This window comes from Curcuma longa, chromosome 16, assembly GCF_044706935.1.
Source record: "Curcuma longa cultivar G26 ecotype Majalengka, Jawa Barat chromosome 16, ITB_CL_G26_1.1, whole genome shotgun sequence".
Taxonomy (NCBI): Eukaryota; Viridiplantae; Streptophyta; class Magnoliopsida; order Zingiberales; family Zingiberaceae; genus Curcuma; species Curcuma longa.
In genome coordinates this window covers 6,029,603-6,047,180 of record NC_133876.1, presented here as the reverse complement: position 1 = coordinate 6,047,180, position 17,578 = coordinate 6,029,603, and the positions used below count along the sequence as shown (strand labels likewise).

The 17,578-nt window shown below is 34.0% G+C and overlaps 1 protein-coding gene across 1 annotated transcript; it reads right to left on the bottom strand.

The window, feature by feature from the left end:
- Nucleotides 1-463: 463 nt before the first annotated feature.
- Nucleotides 464-15,236, bottom strand: LOC141847861 (peptidyl-prolyl cis-trans isomerase PASTICCINO1-like). Its single transcript, XM_074735947.1, has 13 exons — nt 15,161-15,236; nt 14,733-14,891; nt 13,887-13,944; nt 12,705-12,853; nt 8,056-8,153; nt 7,914-7,983; nt 7,633-7,692; nt 6,923-6,979; nt 3,284-3,352; nt 3,099-3,176; nt 1,278-1,379; nt 1,123-1,194; nt 464-1,040 (listed from the first exon to the last, which is right to left on the bottom strand). Exons 2-13 carry the CDS (start codon nt 14,856-14,858, stop codon nt 753-755), a joined length of 1,227 nt encoding a protein of 408 aa, XP_074592048.1. The 5' UTR covers nt 14,859-14,891; nt 15,161-15,236; the 3' UTR covers nt 464-752.
- Between the last annotated feature and the right edge of the window lie 2,342 nt (nt 15,237-17,578).

The window sequence follows — 17,578 nt, the reverse complement described above, 5'->3', positions numbered from 1 at the left end:
AAGAAAATTGACTGCTACGACATGTTAAAGCTAATGTGCTCGTGTTTGGTAAGTTTGATTGAATGTTTGTTTTATTTCCACTACTAATATCGTGTTTAAAACCTTGCTAGTTTGGAGCACGAGTAGATAGAATCAAGCTTGAAGATTGTACGATCGCTATTCACCCACTTTGGGTCGACCATCCAATTCTAGCATACATCAATTATACCATGGTTGTTTTACGATAGATTATAGAACTATGTCAATTATATATTAAAAATGGCTTGAACCTCAATTTAAGACTTGTAGCCAAATGAATACCTTATAGTGTCCGGAATGCACTTCAATCAAGCTAGACCACAAGTTAGCTAAGTTACCTGAGGTGGATGGAATCCAATCGAGATGGATCGGGGACGACTGAATCGTGTACAAGGCCGGCATAGCTCGGCCGATGTGTTTTTGGTTAGACTGTGATAACCTTGACTTCGACGAGGCAAATAGTTGCACTATATTAACATTTGCCTACATGAAGTATCCAATATAAGACCAGTATGTGAATAGAATACAAGACACATTAGACTTACAAAATAAATTACATTAACTGGTGTAAAATAAATTGTGAGGTTAGAGAAACAACAGAACAAACAACCAACAACAACAGAAGCTGCAATAAAATTACATTACTAGCTCCAAACAAGGTCAACTTTGGAGAGGCAACAAGGTAATTAAGTAGCTATCTGTAAGTTTGAAATATTCACTCACAGAACATCACTTCACAGTATTGAGCATTTGTTCAATCCAAGAGCAGCAAAGATCCGCCTCCCAGATGGCCATAACCGGCCGAGGAGCCCTGCCCTATCTGGTTCATATATACTCTCCGCAGCATTGCCATCAATGTGATCCTTATCACCAGGTTCTTTTTCCAACATGGTGTTCTGAGTTTCAGGCTTTGAGTCATCAGGAGTGCTGCCATCTTTTACATCACTCCCGACTTCAGAAATTTCTCCAGGCTTCTTGTCAAATAGCCCTTTGAATTGTTTCCTTGCTTTCTTTTCAGTCTCCTAGTTGAAGGAGAAAAAAGTGTGAATCATGATCAAGTCAAAGATAGGCTAAAAATATATATTGTAGAACAAAGGCCTGTACCTGCTCCTTTTGTTTTAGCTTAAGAAGGGCAGCTGTAGCATCAGGTTCTGCAGTTTTATCAACTTTCATCATCTAGATGATTAGAAACATTAGCACATGCTTTCCGATAAAATCAAAATAATGAAGTATGTAAATCCTGAAGGGATATAACATACCATTTCAAAATCTTTCTTTGCTTCTACAAAATCTCCAAGCAACATGTATGCCATGCCACGTCGATACAAGGCCTTGACATGTGCAGGGCTAGCATCTAACACCTGCCCTTGGAATGAAACGATATCAGCAAATTGCATCACCAATTACTTCATGTTAACACTCCCAAAAATGTGTAAAGGCATAAGCAATTTATCCCAATTATCCACACCATATCATCATTCAAGATGAGACACATAAATCAGCCTGTTGAACTCTATTTAAGGTTATATAGTACTAATATGTAAATCGTTTAAGTCACTTTTATTACCATAAGTATGAGTTTCTTCAATCTCCATAGTTCCACGCATCTACTCTAATCAATGTATAACTTATGTAACTATAGCATCTGTTAGTCCTTTGAACATGTATGTACAATATTAACCTATTTTCTCATTTTATGCTATATTTGATTTGCACCTAATCACTCTCAAATCAAAAATATTTTTTTATATTATCATTTTATATATTTTATAGCATTATCATATTTGCTACACTAAAATATTTTTATTCACCTCTTCCCCACAACACTCTCATGCATAAACTATGGTGGATCATATTAGTCTTATAATCTTATTTTTAGTCTAGAGGGCACATGACAATTACACAAGGCTACAAAAGCTCTTTTTCATTTCAATCATTCACTCTTTTATCTAATTGATGATATCTATATCAATATTATATTTTCATTGAATACAAAAAATTGTAGGTAGAAATTTCACATTCATCTATATTAAATATTCTTTTTATTTCTTTTATTGCCTATTCAGTTTTAGTGCTAGCTAGCCCATCTGGTCACATACTTTGACTAGTGTGACTGGCACGAGCAGCACATCTGAGCCGATCAGCTAGCCTGACTTGAGGTACTTGACCAATCTATCCTGTCTGCTTGTCTCAATTGATAGTTGACTCTCAGCTGCACATCTAACCCAAGCAGGTGGGTCCATCTAGTTGAAGGATGTAATAAATGAAACATACTTATTCATGCAATAGAATAAAGAGCAATTATTTTGAATTAGGAATCACAATTCCATAGCAATAAAATCCTAAGGTTATTTTTGCAACCAAACAAATGTTTGTTCCACTAGATTCATAGGAACACAATAGTTAATCCCATAACCAAATGCAACTTTAGTTTTTAAAATTTCCCTCATTTCAAGCTTCAAGTTTATTTCATTTACACTCACATCAGTTATCTTATGCAAAGTATCCAACCAATAAATATGCTCAAACTAGGAAATGCAACAGAGAAAAAAAAATCAACAGAATAAGGAATTTGGTGAGAGGAATTAAGCATAGTCCTAGCATGGCCTCTCTGATCTCCCAATTAGGTGTTTCTAAGCAAACCCCTCATTCAATAGCTCAGCATACAAGATAAGATCAAGAGGATGGATTACTAATCCCTCATCATGTAAAACCCTAATCAGTGAATCCATCTTCTTCAATTTCCTGCTGAACTCGTGATGGTTGGTCAATCCAGTAGATGCATCCTAGGAATAAACCAGTGGAGACACACCATATTTCTAATGTCTGGTTGGCTCAATTAGTCTTTAAAGTAATTTAACACACTCCATCCTTTCTAACCACTTTAACTCAAAAAAGGCCAATCAGAATGGTAAGGATGAGTCAGTATTTAATTCCTTTGGCTTTCCATATTTCATCACAAATGATCAAAAATCTATTTGAAATGCTACAACAGTGGTGCTGAATAGCAGACTGCTTTCTTCGTCTGTATTTGTTTGGCATTACATTCATGGAACTCTGAAAATATGTAAAGTTCTTACCTTATTGCAAGTCTCAATAGATTTTCTCTGTTGATCCATTTTCTGATAACAGGCTGCAACATTCAATTGTAATGTGTTCTGCAAGCATCACCAAATTAGTGATAAGATTATCAAGTGGCCTCTTGATGAGGTGAATTTCAATTAAAGTACAACTTTTCAGAAGTCAAAAAGAAATAGAATCTTACTCTTGAATTCAAAAAGATTTTCCCTTCCTCATCATCTTGAGGATTTACATGATTATACTCCCGAAGCACCTATGTGAAAGATAATGACAAGAAGTAAGAATACTACAACCAACTACAACAGTTTAAACCTTTTTTTATAGAAATATTGCAGGCACTGCCAAGATGCAAGTGTAATTCTAATTTTCATGAATAGAAACGAAAATATTGCTGAAGTAAGATGGTGGGAGACCAATCTAATTTTTCTAAAGTCACCAATACAAAACCTCACTGTAAACAAGTTTCCTGATTGATTATAAATGGCCCAAAAGAACATCTGATTGTTTTAGTCATGAAATATAGTTCAGAAACACTAAAAAAATTTATAATGTTGCCAGTAAAAGCCTCAACAATAACAACAAAACTTTTATACTACTAAGTGAGGTCGGCTATATGAATCTTCCTACATTATTGGATTCAATCTTTTACTATATCTTTATCTATATTTAAATGAATTTTATATTATTTTATTATTATTAATCAAGTCTTCTTTGGTCTCCCTCTTCCTCTATTAATGTGCATATTTATCATGGTTCACATCATCTAACTGGTACATTTATTAGATGCTTAAATACATACCTATACTATCTTAAATGTCATTTGGATTTTTTCCTCAATAGGTACAACCTCGATTTTCTCTCTCATGTTCTCAATTTTTATCCTATCCATCCTCATATGTCTATATATCCATTTTATTATCCTCATCTATGTGACTCTCATCTTTTGCTTATGGGTCTGCTTCATAACCCAATATTCAACTCCATATAACAAAATCAAAATGAGTGTCATTATAAACAAAATTTCTCGATGAATGATCATAAATGCCCAAAGAGAGCATGTCATTGCTTTACTCATGAAGTATAGATAAAAAATTATTATAAAAAAAACTATAAGTGAAAGGCAAGGAAAGTAAGAATATGGAATGACAATGTGAAGTGTATGCAACATGGAATTTTCCAACACTTTATGGATTGATGAAATGTTTATGCAACATGGTGTTTGAGAACACTTTATGAGCAAATGAAAATCATCATGCTCATCTCTAACCAAGATGTCATAATCTAATAGTGCACTTGGTTCATAGAATGGAAGAGGTAAGAAATAGAATAGTTATTGCTAAGCAATAGTGTTGTTAAAATTTCTCTCAGTTACTGAAATTGGTTTAACAGGTTAGGTCTGGTAAATCAACTCATTGGCAAGTCAATATATCAAAAAAAAAAATGGAGCATCGGTATGACAATGTGGATCATGTCCCCTTTTGATTCTCGACCCACCCCTTCGACTATTGAGGGGCCACTTCGGGTGGGAGAGGTATCCTTTTGGTACCTCTCAGATAAGAAAATTTAAGGCCGTGGTGAGGGCATAAAACCCTTTGCTTTTTTAAAGAAATTTGACATACTTCAGAAAATGATGAGCCTATTTGGGACATGATATAAAGTTCATCAATTACAAATGATTAAAATTTGAAAGTCAAAAGTCATCTATAAATTTCCAACAATTCTAATGTGTTTTAACTTCCAACACTTGGAACATGAGAGTATATTAAGATTATTTAAAAGTCCTTTATATTTCTTATGTGAGTCTTTATAAGTCCTTTATGTTTCCTATGTGAATCTTTACAAGTCCTTTATGATTTCTATGAGTTTATCTACTAGTGTATAAATATGTATGCTAGTGTAATGATGGAATATGAAACATAAATTGCGTTTTTGAGAATTCTTTAGGTTGTGTGATGCAATCTCCTTATGATGTGATGCCTCGAAACCCTTAGGCGTGATACTTAAGTTTCTACAATTTTTCTACAGTTCTTTAGTCTCTAATTTCTACTCTGCAAACCTTCCAACACTCAATCTCTCTTCTTATGTTGCATCACCAAATCTTTCTTCTCTTTTCTTAACGAAGGGGAACTCATTTAGACAATGTCAGATGATATGATTTCCATTTTGTCATTTCGCACCATGCTAGTAAGTGTGATTGGCACTACCATTCTTTCACGTGCAATTAATGCCCTCTTAAAAAGTCCTTGATTTTAATGACACAAACTAACATTTGTGCATACTTGAGTTAACATTCAAGCATTTGCGTCCATGGACCATGCTCATGTATAAGCTCATGCCCTCTTATGATCAAGTCAAAACAAATGAATGAATATCATAGTCTCCTCCATAACTCAAATAATTTTTTTATATTAATTTTTAATTCGTTACAAAATTTGTTTACAATGGTCTACTCGACCAATTGGTTACATAAATAAATTTCCAACAAATAACATAGACAATAGGATATCAAACAAGTATTCTTTAGTTTGGTTCATGCATTTAACTATTGTTGGTAGGAATGTTATAAAGAATAAACAAAAGAATAATTCTCACAAGGAAAAAGTATCCATGCATGAATTTTTTTTTGCCTCCTCTAACTCGTACGATTGCCTAGTCCAATGGAACTGATCTACCTTGTTTGTCTAGCTTAACAAAGAACATTGACCTGTTGGTCCTCCCTCCTTATTTGATTGGTCTATCCAACCCAATGGAACCTCTAATCTCGACCAACCTAGTTGACATGTTCATGTTGCCTAATCTAAATGACTCTGCTTGCTCTATTAGATGTATCAAGTCAAATTGGCATGCTTGTCTAGCCCATTTGGCCCCAGAGTCCCTTAGACATGCCTAGCCAAGATGAGCCATTCAGGACAACAAGAGTAAGACCTTATATATTGCAAGTTACTTCCATGGAAATTGGTATTCTAAGCCAGATATACCGAGCCATACTGGTTGACAAAGGCATGAATTTACATTCCTGCCCGCCAACCAACATTGGCATGAAGCTATGACCTCGCAAGATCGGGGAGGAAATTGCAACCTCATGGTGGCCTCCATGAGGTCGCATTTTTTTCAATTTCCATTTTTAATTTTTTTAGAAAGTTATTTTCAATTCCTTTCTCTCTCTTAATTTTTTTCCTCCTTAAAGTGTTAATTGTTTTCCCTTCTTCCTCAATCCACTAGAATAAACAAAGATAAAAAAGCCTCTTTGCTTTTTTAAGGATGGTTAATTTTTTTCCCTCCTCCATTGGTCCACCAGATAAACAAAGAAAAAAAAACCTCTTAAAGGAGTTATTTTTCCCTCCATCTATCCACAAAGTAAGCAGAGAAAAAAAAACTTCCATAAGATGAAGGAAGCAGATTGTTAATATATATATAATATTTTTTAACCTTATAAAATATACTACTATAGATTAAATTATTGTGTATATAAATTTAGTTTAATTTAAAACTGATCAAAGAAATCCAATTTAAACCTACTTAATCATGTCATGTCTATTTAGTGAACTTCAACTAACCCTGAATTGACTTTTACTCAATAAGCATCAAAGATTTCACGAAATAATATTGAAACTTGAACTCAATATTCAACATCTCAAATATAACTCAATAATAAACATATAAGGTCCTTGTAAAAATCAAACATGTGAAAGTTTTTATTCAGTGAAAACTCATAAGGGGAACAAACTAGTCATTTCCATGAACTAAATACACCATAGGAGTACAACAATATTTCAATGAAACCTGTTAAGAACATAAACATGAAAAAAAAATCAAATTGTACCTTCTCATACTTCGCTTTAGCAAGTTCATACTTCCCTTCTTTGAATAACCTATTTCCCTAAAAGACAAAAAAAAACTAGTACTTATGGTTTTTCTCCAGCAAACTAGAAATGAATTCATATGTTAAGATGGAAGAACAAAGAAGTGTGTGAATCCCTAGAAAACACAATATTGAGCAGCAAACATAAAAAAGTAAAAAACCTAGTCAGCATTTTCAGTTCATCACAATGAAATGAGGAAAGTGCAACAGGTAGCTGCCAGAACAATTTCTCTAAGCCCTATGCCACTTGGATGATAGTACATTTGCTTGACACTGGTGTGGATCCTAGCGTTCAATACAATTATTTCTAAATTTATTTACAAATGATCATTAAGAGTATGTGTAGACTGGGAGTACCATTGTCTGAGTTTCAATGTCAGACATAGATGTAGAAGTGGTAGACAGGTACAAATTGGGTAGACAGACTACAAAATGGTAGATGCAGAGTTGATGAATATGCAAATGGTCTCTCATCGTCTTATCATACTCATGTGCCACAAAGCATACGCAACATATGCTTAAAATTTATCAAAACTATTTATCCTTCAATGCTAACAAGGAAAGCTCTCACAGATGGATGGATTAACAAAAATTTAATACCAAATATATGATTAAACAGAATTATGAGAATATCCATTCGCAAGAGGGAATGTATAGGTCAAAATGAATACTGTGTTTTTGATGTTCTCAGCCTCATCCATAATTTCTTGAAATGTCAAACCAGTCCAATCCTGTATTCAGCAATCAAATGTGGGTTAATGTAACGAGTGCAAAATTTAAACAGTAGAATTAAATTTGGAGCTAATCTCAGAAAAACACCTAACAATTCCATAATTCCTAAAATGAAACACTAAGCAAGTGCTGGAAGAATGACAAGGAGATGAGCATGCACATAAGGAACACGAGCATATCTTCACTTGAGCTACAGAACTGTGGATCTGAATTGAGTTACCTTGGGCATCTCAAAGCCAAGCAACTCGATTTCCCACTGGACATGATCTCCTTCAGGAACATTAGAAGGCCTGTAAATGAAATGATACAATGAAATTCAGAAACTCACTTTCTGAAATTAATGACTTAATTTAGAAAGTTACCTTGAAAATTTATCATATGCATAATCAGGAGGACAAGTGACCAGTGATATCTCTCCAGGAAGCATAAGTCGAACACACATTTCCAGTCCCTCAGGCACCTGAAGAGAGTATAAGATTTTAGTAAAAGATATCAGTTCAGCAACTGAAATAAAGCACTGAATCAGCATCATTAGTTTAAACTCAGGAAGATTGAATATCAAGGAGACTACTGTAGCAATGTAATAAAATGTTTGCTTTAATTATCTAAAAGTACAAGTATTTAGCAAGAAACGTTGGAGTTGAGCTTTATGGATGGTATACAAGTATATGGATAAATATAAGAGACTTGAACCACTTGATAAATGTCTGGAGTCCCAAGTATGTGATGTGATAGTTCTCTCCGAATATAATAGAATATTTTATCTTTCTCAACTCAGTATTTAAACAGGTGGCCCTAGAGTTAGGATTGTCTCAAATAATCTCATTAGGAAAAGGCCATTACTTTGATATGATGGTATAACCTCCCCTCTCTCCATTATGATTAGAAAAAACAACCAAAAAAAGTGTTAATTTTCCTCTTCGCAATAACATGATTCTTCATACTCTCATACATCATCATTAACACTTCTATTTGTGTAGCTTTCCCTAAAGCCACCAAATACACACCTGCCTTTGTTACTTCCCTACCTTCATCAAACCAATCCAGTACTTTAAGTCAAAAGTTGAAACTTGTTTCATGTAGGAGTTTTAATCATTGATTGAAAAAATAAATAAATAAAATTTGGTATTGTACCATGCCAAAAATCAACATGTTTGAATTCAAATCAGTTCTAATTCTACAATCCTCTTCAACTTGGCTTTGATACCACTAAATATAAGTTTATATAAATAAAAAATTAAGTTACAATTTAAAATAATAAATTAAAAAATATAATAAAATGTTGACTAATGATGATACCTTTATTAATACCAATAATAGCACCATGCATGTTCATCCAAAAAAAAAATAGCACCACGCATAGGATGGAAAAATTGGTTCTTCTAACATCCAAGAGATCAATACCAAAACTTTCCGAGATTAAGAATTGACCATAGATTGACACAATGACAATGGAATAAATACATGCACATAAGAAAGTTCTGCACTATGTTATGGATCTGATGCATCAATGGCTTCTTGATTCTTGGGTGCACCTTCGGGGAAGAAACAAAAATAGGTAGACTATGCATAAGATGAACCTTGAACCGAGCTTTAAAATTTCAAACCATGCCAAAGTTTCAAATATTAACCGATACCATTTTATCAAACTATCAAATTGTGTCATTCCAATACTTATTTATTAAATTATTAATAATATCAATTAAAATCTTATTATAATTAATTTACTTAATAATTAATTAGATTGCTAGGATATGTTTGCTCCTTTTTATATTTATTAATTAACAAAGTTAAATATCCATGAAACTAATTAAACTTGAATTTTTCTCATTTATAATCTATATATAACTCCGCCCATGTCAAATAAACTCCGTCATAACAGGTTCCAAGCCCGAATAAAGGAGGGTTGCATTAAATTGCTAGTAAATAAAACATAGATAAATGTTATATATGAATCTATCAAAAAAATTTTATGAAAGGTACATATAGATCATCAAAATGTACGAAACATACATGCATCCTCGGGTAGTTATTCATTCCTGATGAAGTATCAGATTTGAGTAGATATCCGAGGTATATGAAATCATATACATATGTTTGTACCCTCATGTATACCAACCCTCACATGAATACCAACCTTACAATCAAACGATCATCATCCAACATGCCATCATATCGCAACCTACTAGGGCTATGTAAGTGGCTCCATCATGCAAGTGATGAAGCCTCCTCCTGTGATGTGTGCCACCGCCAGCTAAACCTCTAATAGCGTAGGTCCTCCAATGCATGGACATCAATATCCATTAGTCTAGAGAAAATGTGCCCTTGAAGCTCCTCCGCTCACGATATAGCTGATCTGCAGCCCCCTTTTGTGACGAACGTATTCTCCTCCTGTGAAGCGTACAATGTACACTTGATCTCTAGTCAGCGTTGATCTGCCAGTCATGTTACCAGCCATCTGGAGAGAAAGTGCTCCTGCCTCCTGTGGATCCCATGTATCCTCCTTCGTATGTATCCCATCCATCCTACTCCAGTGAAATGATATGTCGATGCATGTGTCCGACTCCTCCTAGTCCAATGCTCTCCATCCAACATACCATCATATCTTGACCCCTCCCTTGCCATGAGCCATGAATGACACAACAACTACCTGATCCACTATACTCTGCTGGTGCCATGAATGTGTGTCCAGCTGACCCGCGCCCTCTCCAGTCTCCACTTGTGAGTGGTGGTCCTGTGATGCACATAATCCAACAACCCCCCTACAAAGTAGATCTACCCATGTGTAATAATCCCGTGTCCGTCTTCCTGAAGCGAATGAGCTCCAACCTCTTATGTCTCCTCCGCAATGTGTCGAGTCTATGTCATCACACTCATCGCAACTCTCTCTAAGTTGCCCTCCCCTCCAATCCTCCTCTACTCTGATCAGCTCATATCCTCAGAAGGCAAACAACATGCATATATGTATATCTTATACATATGTTTTTTTTTAGGTAAAATGAATGCATATACTATGACTCTATATCAAACTATTGCTCTAATACTAGGTTGTTATCTGAAAGGAATGCATGCACAGTCTGACTACAAATGTTTCAAAAAAGACCAATACATCTCCATAAGAATTTAGGTGTAGTGTTGAGGATGTGAGAGTTCTCACACCTTAGGTTGGATAACAACATACATTATAGGAATACCAATTATCTTATATTTGGAACATGAAACGTAGGAACACTCATTGACAAAGCATTGGAAGTAGTAAATATGATAATTAGGAGAAGACAAAGATGATAGAGAAATGGTATACAAGAGAGTAAAATAAGAAACGTTATAAGTATTTTTGTAGATAGTTCGTTAATGAATGAAATAGTAGAAGTAGTTTGAAATGGAAATAGGATTATAACTTTCAAGATAGTGATAGCAAAAGAAACTATTAATTTAATTATATATAAGCACTTCAAGCAGGATTTGATGGAGACCCCAACATAGGTTTTGAGAAGATCTAGAAGTAGTATAAAAAAAAGATGATTTTAATAGGAAGAGAACTAAATGGAAAGTAAGAAATGAGGAATATGATAGGGAGGTTAAGGTTTTGGAATAAGAAATGAAAAAGGAAAAACTATATCGAATTTTGCGATAATATAAAAACTTATAATAAGAAGGGGAGCCTTGGCGCAACGGTAAGGTTGCTGCCATGTGACTTAGAGGTCACGGGTTCAAATCCTGGAAACAGCCTCTTGCCAAAGGCAAGGTAAGGCTGCGTACAATGGATCCTTTCCCCGGACCCCGCATAGCGGGAGCTTCGTGCACCGGGCTGCCCTTTTTTTTTTTTTATAAAAACTTATAATAGCTAATAGAAAACATGTGTGACTCCTAGGATCAAGTGGGGGAGGTTAAAGGATGGAAAATAAAGCATCTTTAAAGATAGAGTAAAAGCACAAGTATTAGGATCTTCTAACCGTTCACTCGCACTACTGAGAAGATCTAGAAGTAGTATAAAAAAAGATGATTTTAATAGGAAGAGAACTAAATGGAAAGTAAGAAATGAGGAATATGATAGGGAGGTTAAGGTTTTGGAATAAGAAATGAAGAAGGAAAAACTATATTGAATTTTGTGATAATATAAAAACTTATAATAGCTAATAGAAAACATGTGTGGCTCCTAGGATCAAGTGGGGGAGGTTAAAGGATGGAAAATAAAGCATCTTTAAAGAGAGAGTAAAAGCACAAGTATTAGGATCTTTTAACCGTTCACTCGCACTTATATAAGATGTCGTAAAACTTGATAGATCCTTATTGTCCCACTGGACATACTTGAGAAGAATAATATGACATAATTTTACAATTTTAAATAATTTATGATTTTAAGTTCTAAAGTTGTCAAGCAATTATTATATTTTACTATGCATTACAAACTATGAAAAATTTAAGAAAATTAGTCTTTATTCCATTTTACAAAGGGGCTTGAATTTCTCATGTAATTCCATTCTACAGTTCAATAAAAAAAATTTCTTTCTATGAGTTCTCTATGTGAAATTACATATATTAGTATTTCTCTTACAAATCTTCATGAACTAAACCCCAACTATCAACTCTTTAGAACAATTCAAAGTCTTGCATCTTCAAGCTGCTACACAAGTATCGTACTTTCATCTGCATTGTCATCCATTATCTTAGTCAATTTTTATCTTTGAATACAATAATACAATGTTTTATCCCTCTCAACTGCAAACCCCTTATTTACCTGCACTTGTTAAGTGGATGTTCGGTCAATCTAAACCTATCTGAATGTGTACTTTAGAAATAACAGCAAAACTCATTCAGGGTACTCTGAAAACTAAAAAAATTCTACTAGATGAAACTACTTGATCAAAGGAGCATTTCGTATAATAAATAGAATATGAAGAAACAAACATTAAAAGCAAATGTTAATTATCTAGTTAGCATCCAGCATAATGTCATGAAGTTGAAACCTAAGAACTTTGTACAAACTGTATGGAAATAAAGTGCTTACAAGCCCTTCTCCAGATTTGAACTCCAAAGGCTGGCCATAGTTATCAACTCTAGTATCATAAAACACGGTCTTTTCTTCATCAAGAAGCATTCCTTTGTAATGCACCCGCAACAAGCTATCATGAAGAGGGCAGTCCATGGGAAAATCACCTAATGGATTTGAAAAATCAAAGAAAACTTATTGCACTAAAAATCTATCACTAGTGACATTTTATGACAAGCATGCACAAAGAAAGACAAATAATATTAGGAAAATTAGTTGAATAATAATCTTTTTCAAACAATAACTGACATTACAAAAAGTTATTCGAGAAACATCAAATGATGTCTACAGTAACAGTATGCAAATAAAATATTTTTTTGAGGAAAGTCACTTAAGGATGGAAACAGTTTAATTGTAGCAAACAAGCTTTAACATTGAGCAGTGTCTTTACCTATAAAAATGATTACGTAATCAATCTGCTGGCAGGAGATTCAAAGTGAAGTACCTTCAACTAGATTGTCTTGCATACTTTAGATTATAAAATCAGTTCAGGGCCACTGCACTATAAGAGTTTCATGGTGCACCTTAACAATTTAGCGCATAACTGAATCTATATGGATTCAATCTAGAAATCATGGTTTAATAAATTAGTAGTTAATATAAAAGGCATACATAGTATGTTAGTTTGATGAGTCATAAGAATGAAGGATGACATTGGCAGTCATTTCAGTACCAAGAAAAGAGTGGCTATTAACATGAACATTCATCTTTTAGAAGAACAAATATTGTTTCTATCTACATCATACCAAGCATGATATTAGTAATGTTGCTACAATTGTAAACTTAATAGAAAAGGATCTGTAGAGTGAAACAGACTGGTTGTTAATGGCCAATGACCACTATAAGATTTTTTTTTTCTTTTCCTGCACAAGGTTAGTATTAGTATCATTAAATTTTGAATTTTAAAAAATAAAAATTATGGTCATTTAAACCTTTAAAACCATGTTCCAACAGTAGTTTTATAAGGGGTACTGCCAAAAAATATTTATTCAAAGCAATACTACCCAATAAGAGAATCCTCATAGAGTAACTACCCAAACCAAGACATTTTAGCAGCCAGATTGACAAGTCTTTTATTTCAAAATAAAAAATGAGTTTTCATATTATAATAAATTAATTTCAATAAGATGGATGTAGAACCTCGTCCATCAACGACACGGCGTTTTATGAGACGACCATCACCAAGCATGTCCCTTACCTGTTAAATAAAGCAGAAATTTTAGGACCCAAAAGTAAATGGCTAACAACCAAAATGCAATGAGGTCCTAGAGATAAAATTTTGCGAAGTTAAAAGGACCATGCACAAGAAACCCTGTACTAAGTAAATTGTAAATTGTGCTTCCTAAATTTCAATATCAGCATGTAATAAATTATTTGGTTCACCAAAAATTTAGTTTTATGTCTTAAAACAAAAACCCTTAGCAAATAAAAAAGAAAGAAAACTAACACATAGTCAGCATCAAAAGAATGACATGCCTTCGATTCACTTGTAATCAATTTAATGAAAAACATCTCAGCGTCAAGAAAATAGCATGGCTTCAGTTCTACCATAATCCATTTAATTAAAAACATATTAAAGATTCTTAATCTTAATATATCTTAAGATCGCAACTATAACCATGATAGCAATCAACTAAAAAAAATTTAAAATATAGAAATTGCTTCATGTTGATGAGGATGTAAAAAATATTATTCAATTTAATATCAGTTGTTGAGGACACAATTATCACACATGGCATGACAGCCATATTTTGGACACAGTTTATAGTTAGTCCTTTGTAAAGAGGTTGATAATACATAGCCAAAATAATGTGGTTTCAAGTTACTAAATATATTTTATCTCAATAAATTATGAGAGAACCAATTGCAGAAAGGCAACCAAGTCTGTCCAGTGAAATAAATTTCTTTATAACTATTATAACATCACTGACCACAATATTGTCTAGGATTAGATAATCTTATTAAGTTAAAATGTATATAAGAAACCTGAATAAAGTGGACCAGTTCAACTTCAAACTGAATCTCATCGTAACCTTCAATCATTGACCAAAGAGATGATTTTGTCATGTAGCTTTTACTCAGGAAAATTGCTGCTTTTTCTCCACGTGTCATTGTCCCAATGCCCACCTCAAGCCCTTTTGGCAACTGCAATTAAAAAAATTGAACAAAGTGATGTTAAAATGAAAGGTGAATCAAGAAGATGGTGTTCCAATAATGTGCTACTTTAGCTTCAATCAAAAAAGAGAACCCAACAGTTCAATTGTTCGCAAACATTCAAACAAAACAAGTCAAACTTGGAATATTTCTTCAAATGGAACAGTGGCAAATTCCTTTTAGCATCCTTTAGCCATCTTAAATATAATTTCAGAACTCATAGCTGAACCCCCAACATCCTGGAAGAAGCTTTTACTAACCTCAGATTTACCAAAAGTAAAGGAATATGGTTCATCAATATGTGACACAATGATTTTCCCATCAACTGTCTTGACATCTATCCTGCAATTGCAAGCAGATGGTTCAAAGAAACATCCATGTCAGAGATATTCTACGCTACAATATTTGAATCTGATAGATCAAAGAGTATAAAATAATAGAGAGGTAACATAGTATTATGCATGTGCAGGACACACGAAATGTATATGCACTTGTAAATAAATAACCATTTTAATTAATTATCAATGGATATTGTAATATACGCATACTTAAAAGTATCTGTATTGCCTCACCTATATCTAGCAAATGTCTCAATTGGCTCCCACACTGAAAGGTACTGCAGGGAATGCTGTAGCATGATAAGCTTTCTGTTCATTTCATCAGCAACCTTTCAGCATGCTACTATAGCAAACCCTAGCTACCAACAGAGTGATAACAAAATATATCATATCCTTTGCTCTTCTTCTACTTCGTCTTCTTCCACCATTGTTCTGGTCAGTACAGTCCTCTTTGTCCTCCTATTACTCTTCAGTCCTCACTCCCCTTTCCACCATTGTGCCATGTGACACATTTCCAACCCCTAGTCCTCCTCCATGGAGGTAACAGCAAAAATTGCTCCTGTGGGATCGTGCTGTTACCTCCACGGTTATGGAATATTACTAATCGGAAACAGATAATAGAACATTTTACTTCTTAGGGAACAAAAATTGCTCCTGTGGGATCGTGCTTGGGAGCTGGATTCCCCAAAAAATGAAAGTTTCAGCGAACTTCACTCTTCGACTAGGGAGGATGAACTATCAAATCTCCTTGATACTTGCAAGAACACTTGGATCCTACTATCTCAATAGCCATTTGCTCTCACATTAATCGTAAGCTAGACAAAGTGAACTAGTCAAAGTAATATTATGCCTATTATCTACAGTAAGACAGATTAGTATGGCAGAAGATATTCAAGAATCTCTTTTTTCTTATTTATTAACCTGTTTCCGATTAGTAATGGATTCTAGAAGTACAAGAGAGTCAAAATAGATTCCACAATCAATCATTTAAACATTAAATTTACATTAGAGCAATGATACAAATAAAAGTAAACCAGTTCAAGGTCTAAATTGCACAATTACTTTATTTATAATTGGTTTGATTTTATTATTTTTTACTTTTACTATTTTAGTAAGTCGTATCTATTTTTTGCCTGTGTTATGAGACTTATTTTAGCACAAGGCAAGTGAACATATATTGATGAACAAAAAACTACTTACATGAAAGTCCAATCTCAAAAAAGAAAACACTAAAAACATAAAACTTCTCCATCTATCAAGAAGAGAAATACTAGGCCTTTGGCCCAAGCAAAAAACTAAAGAAAAATAACAAAAAAAAAAAAAACCAAAGTGATGAGCATCACAGATTTCAGAACTAGAATCTAACTAGTTATCATATATCATGTATCAGGTAGGTATCAACTCAGACAGAGAGCAGCTCCAGTACCAGCAACTTCCAACTTCACTGCAACTATGCAGTCTCAATACAGCCCGGTAGTAATGCATAACTGGTTAATCAGTTTGCAGGACAGATCAATCAGAACACCACATTACTTTTTCTGCCTTTGTAACACGGACAAAATAATTCATCATGATCCATTTCTGCAGCTAATTTTAGAAACCTCACAGCTAGCAGATTTTTGGATATAGAGCCTCCTGATAAGCTCCAATTTGAGATAATCTACACAAGCACGTATCAAAAACAAACTGAAAAACAGATCACAAAATAGCTTCACATCAACTAGTTTCTTCCAACTGCAGATTGGCAGCAGAACAGCCTACAGATCAGCCTTCAAACCTACAACTACTGAAAAGCAGCTCTGAAGTTAGGAATTACAGGCACAGCACCCAGCCATAGCACAGTCCAGTTTTGAAGCTGTAACAAAACCAGCCAAAAACACAGCATAAAGAGTACCAAACTTCCAGTCAGTTGTATCTAACCTTAGCATCAATTGTTGAACACATGAAATCTACAGATCAGTATAGTTTTAGAATCTCCTTTAAAAGTATCGACAATTTGTAACATCACAATCAGTTTAGAAGCTTACAAGCCAATATTAAGAGACATGGTAAAACAGAAACACAATCTGAAATCACAAACAGAAACACAATCTGAAATCAGCAAACAGAAACACATATCAACAATTTCAGTGGTCAGGAATTGAGAGTTTCAAATCCGCATTTCCCAAGTCTGCAACCCATCTGAACAGAAATAGCAAAAGCTCAAATAGATGTCTTAGCTTCATCCTCACATCAAGATGAATCAGACCAACCACACTAAACAAGAACCCTTTTACCTTTGAAACACCTACAATGGTGTTCCCTCTGAATGGGGTAAATAGTAGTCACCCATGGTTAAGT

Bases quoted from the DNA above. Each gene is read 5' to 3' on its own strand.
- LOC141847861 (XM_074735947.1), bottom strand. From the start codon at position 14,858: ATGACACGTGGAGAAAAAGCAGCAATTTTCCTGAGTAAAAGCTACATG. The intron at 7,693-7,913 runs GTAACTCAATTC...TGCTGAATACAG, and splicing joins TTGGCTTTGAGATGCCCAAG to GATTGGACTGGTTTGACATT. The intron at 1,041-1,122 runs GTACAGGCCTTT...TCCTTCAACTAG, and splicing joins AGCTAAAACAAAAGGAGCAG to GAGACTGAAAAGAAAGCAAG.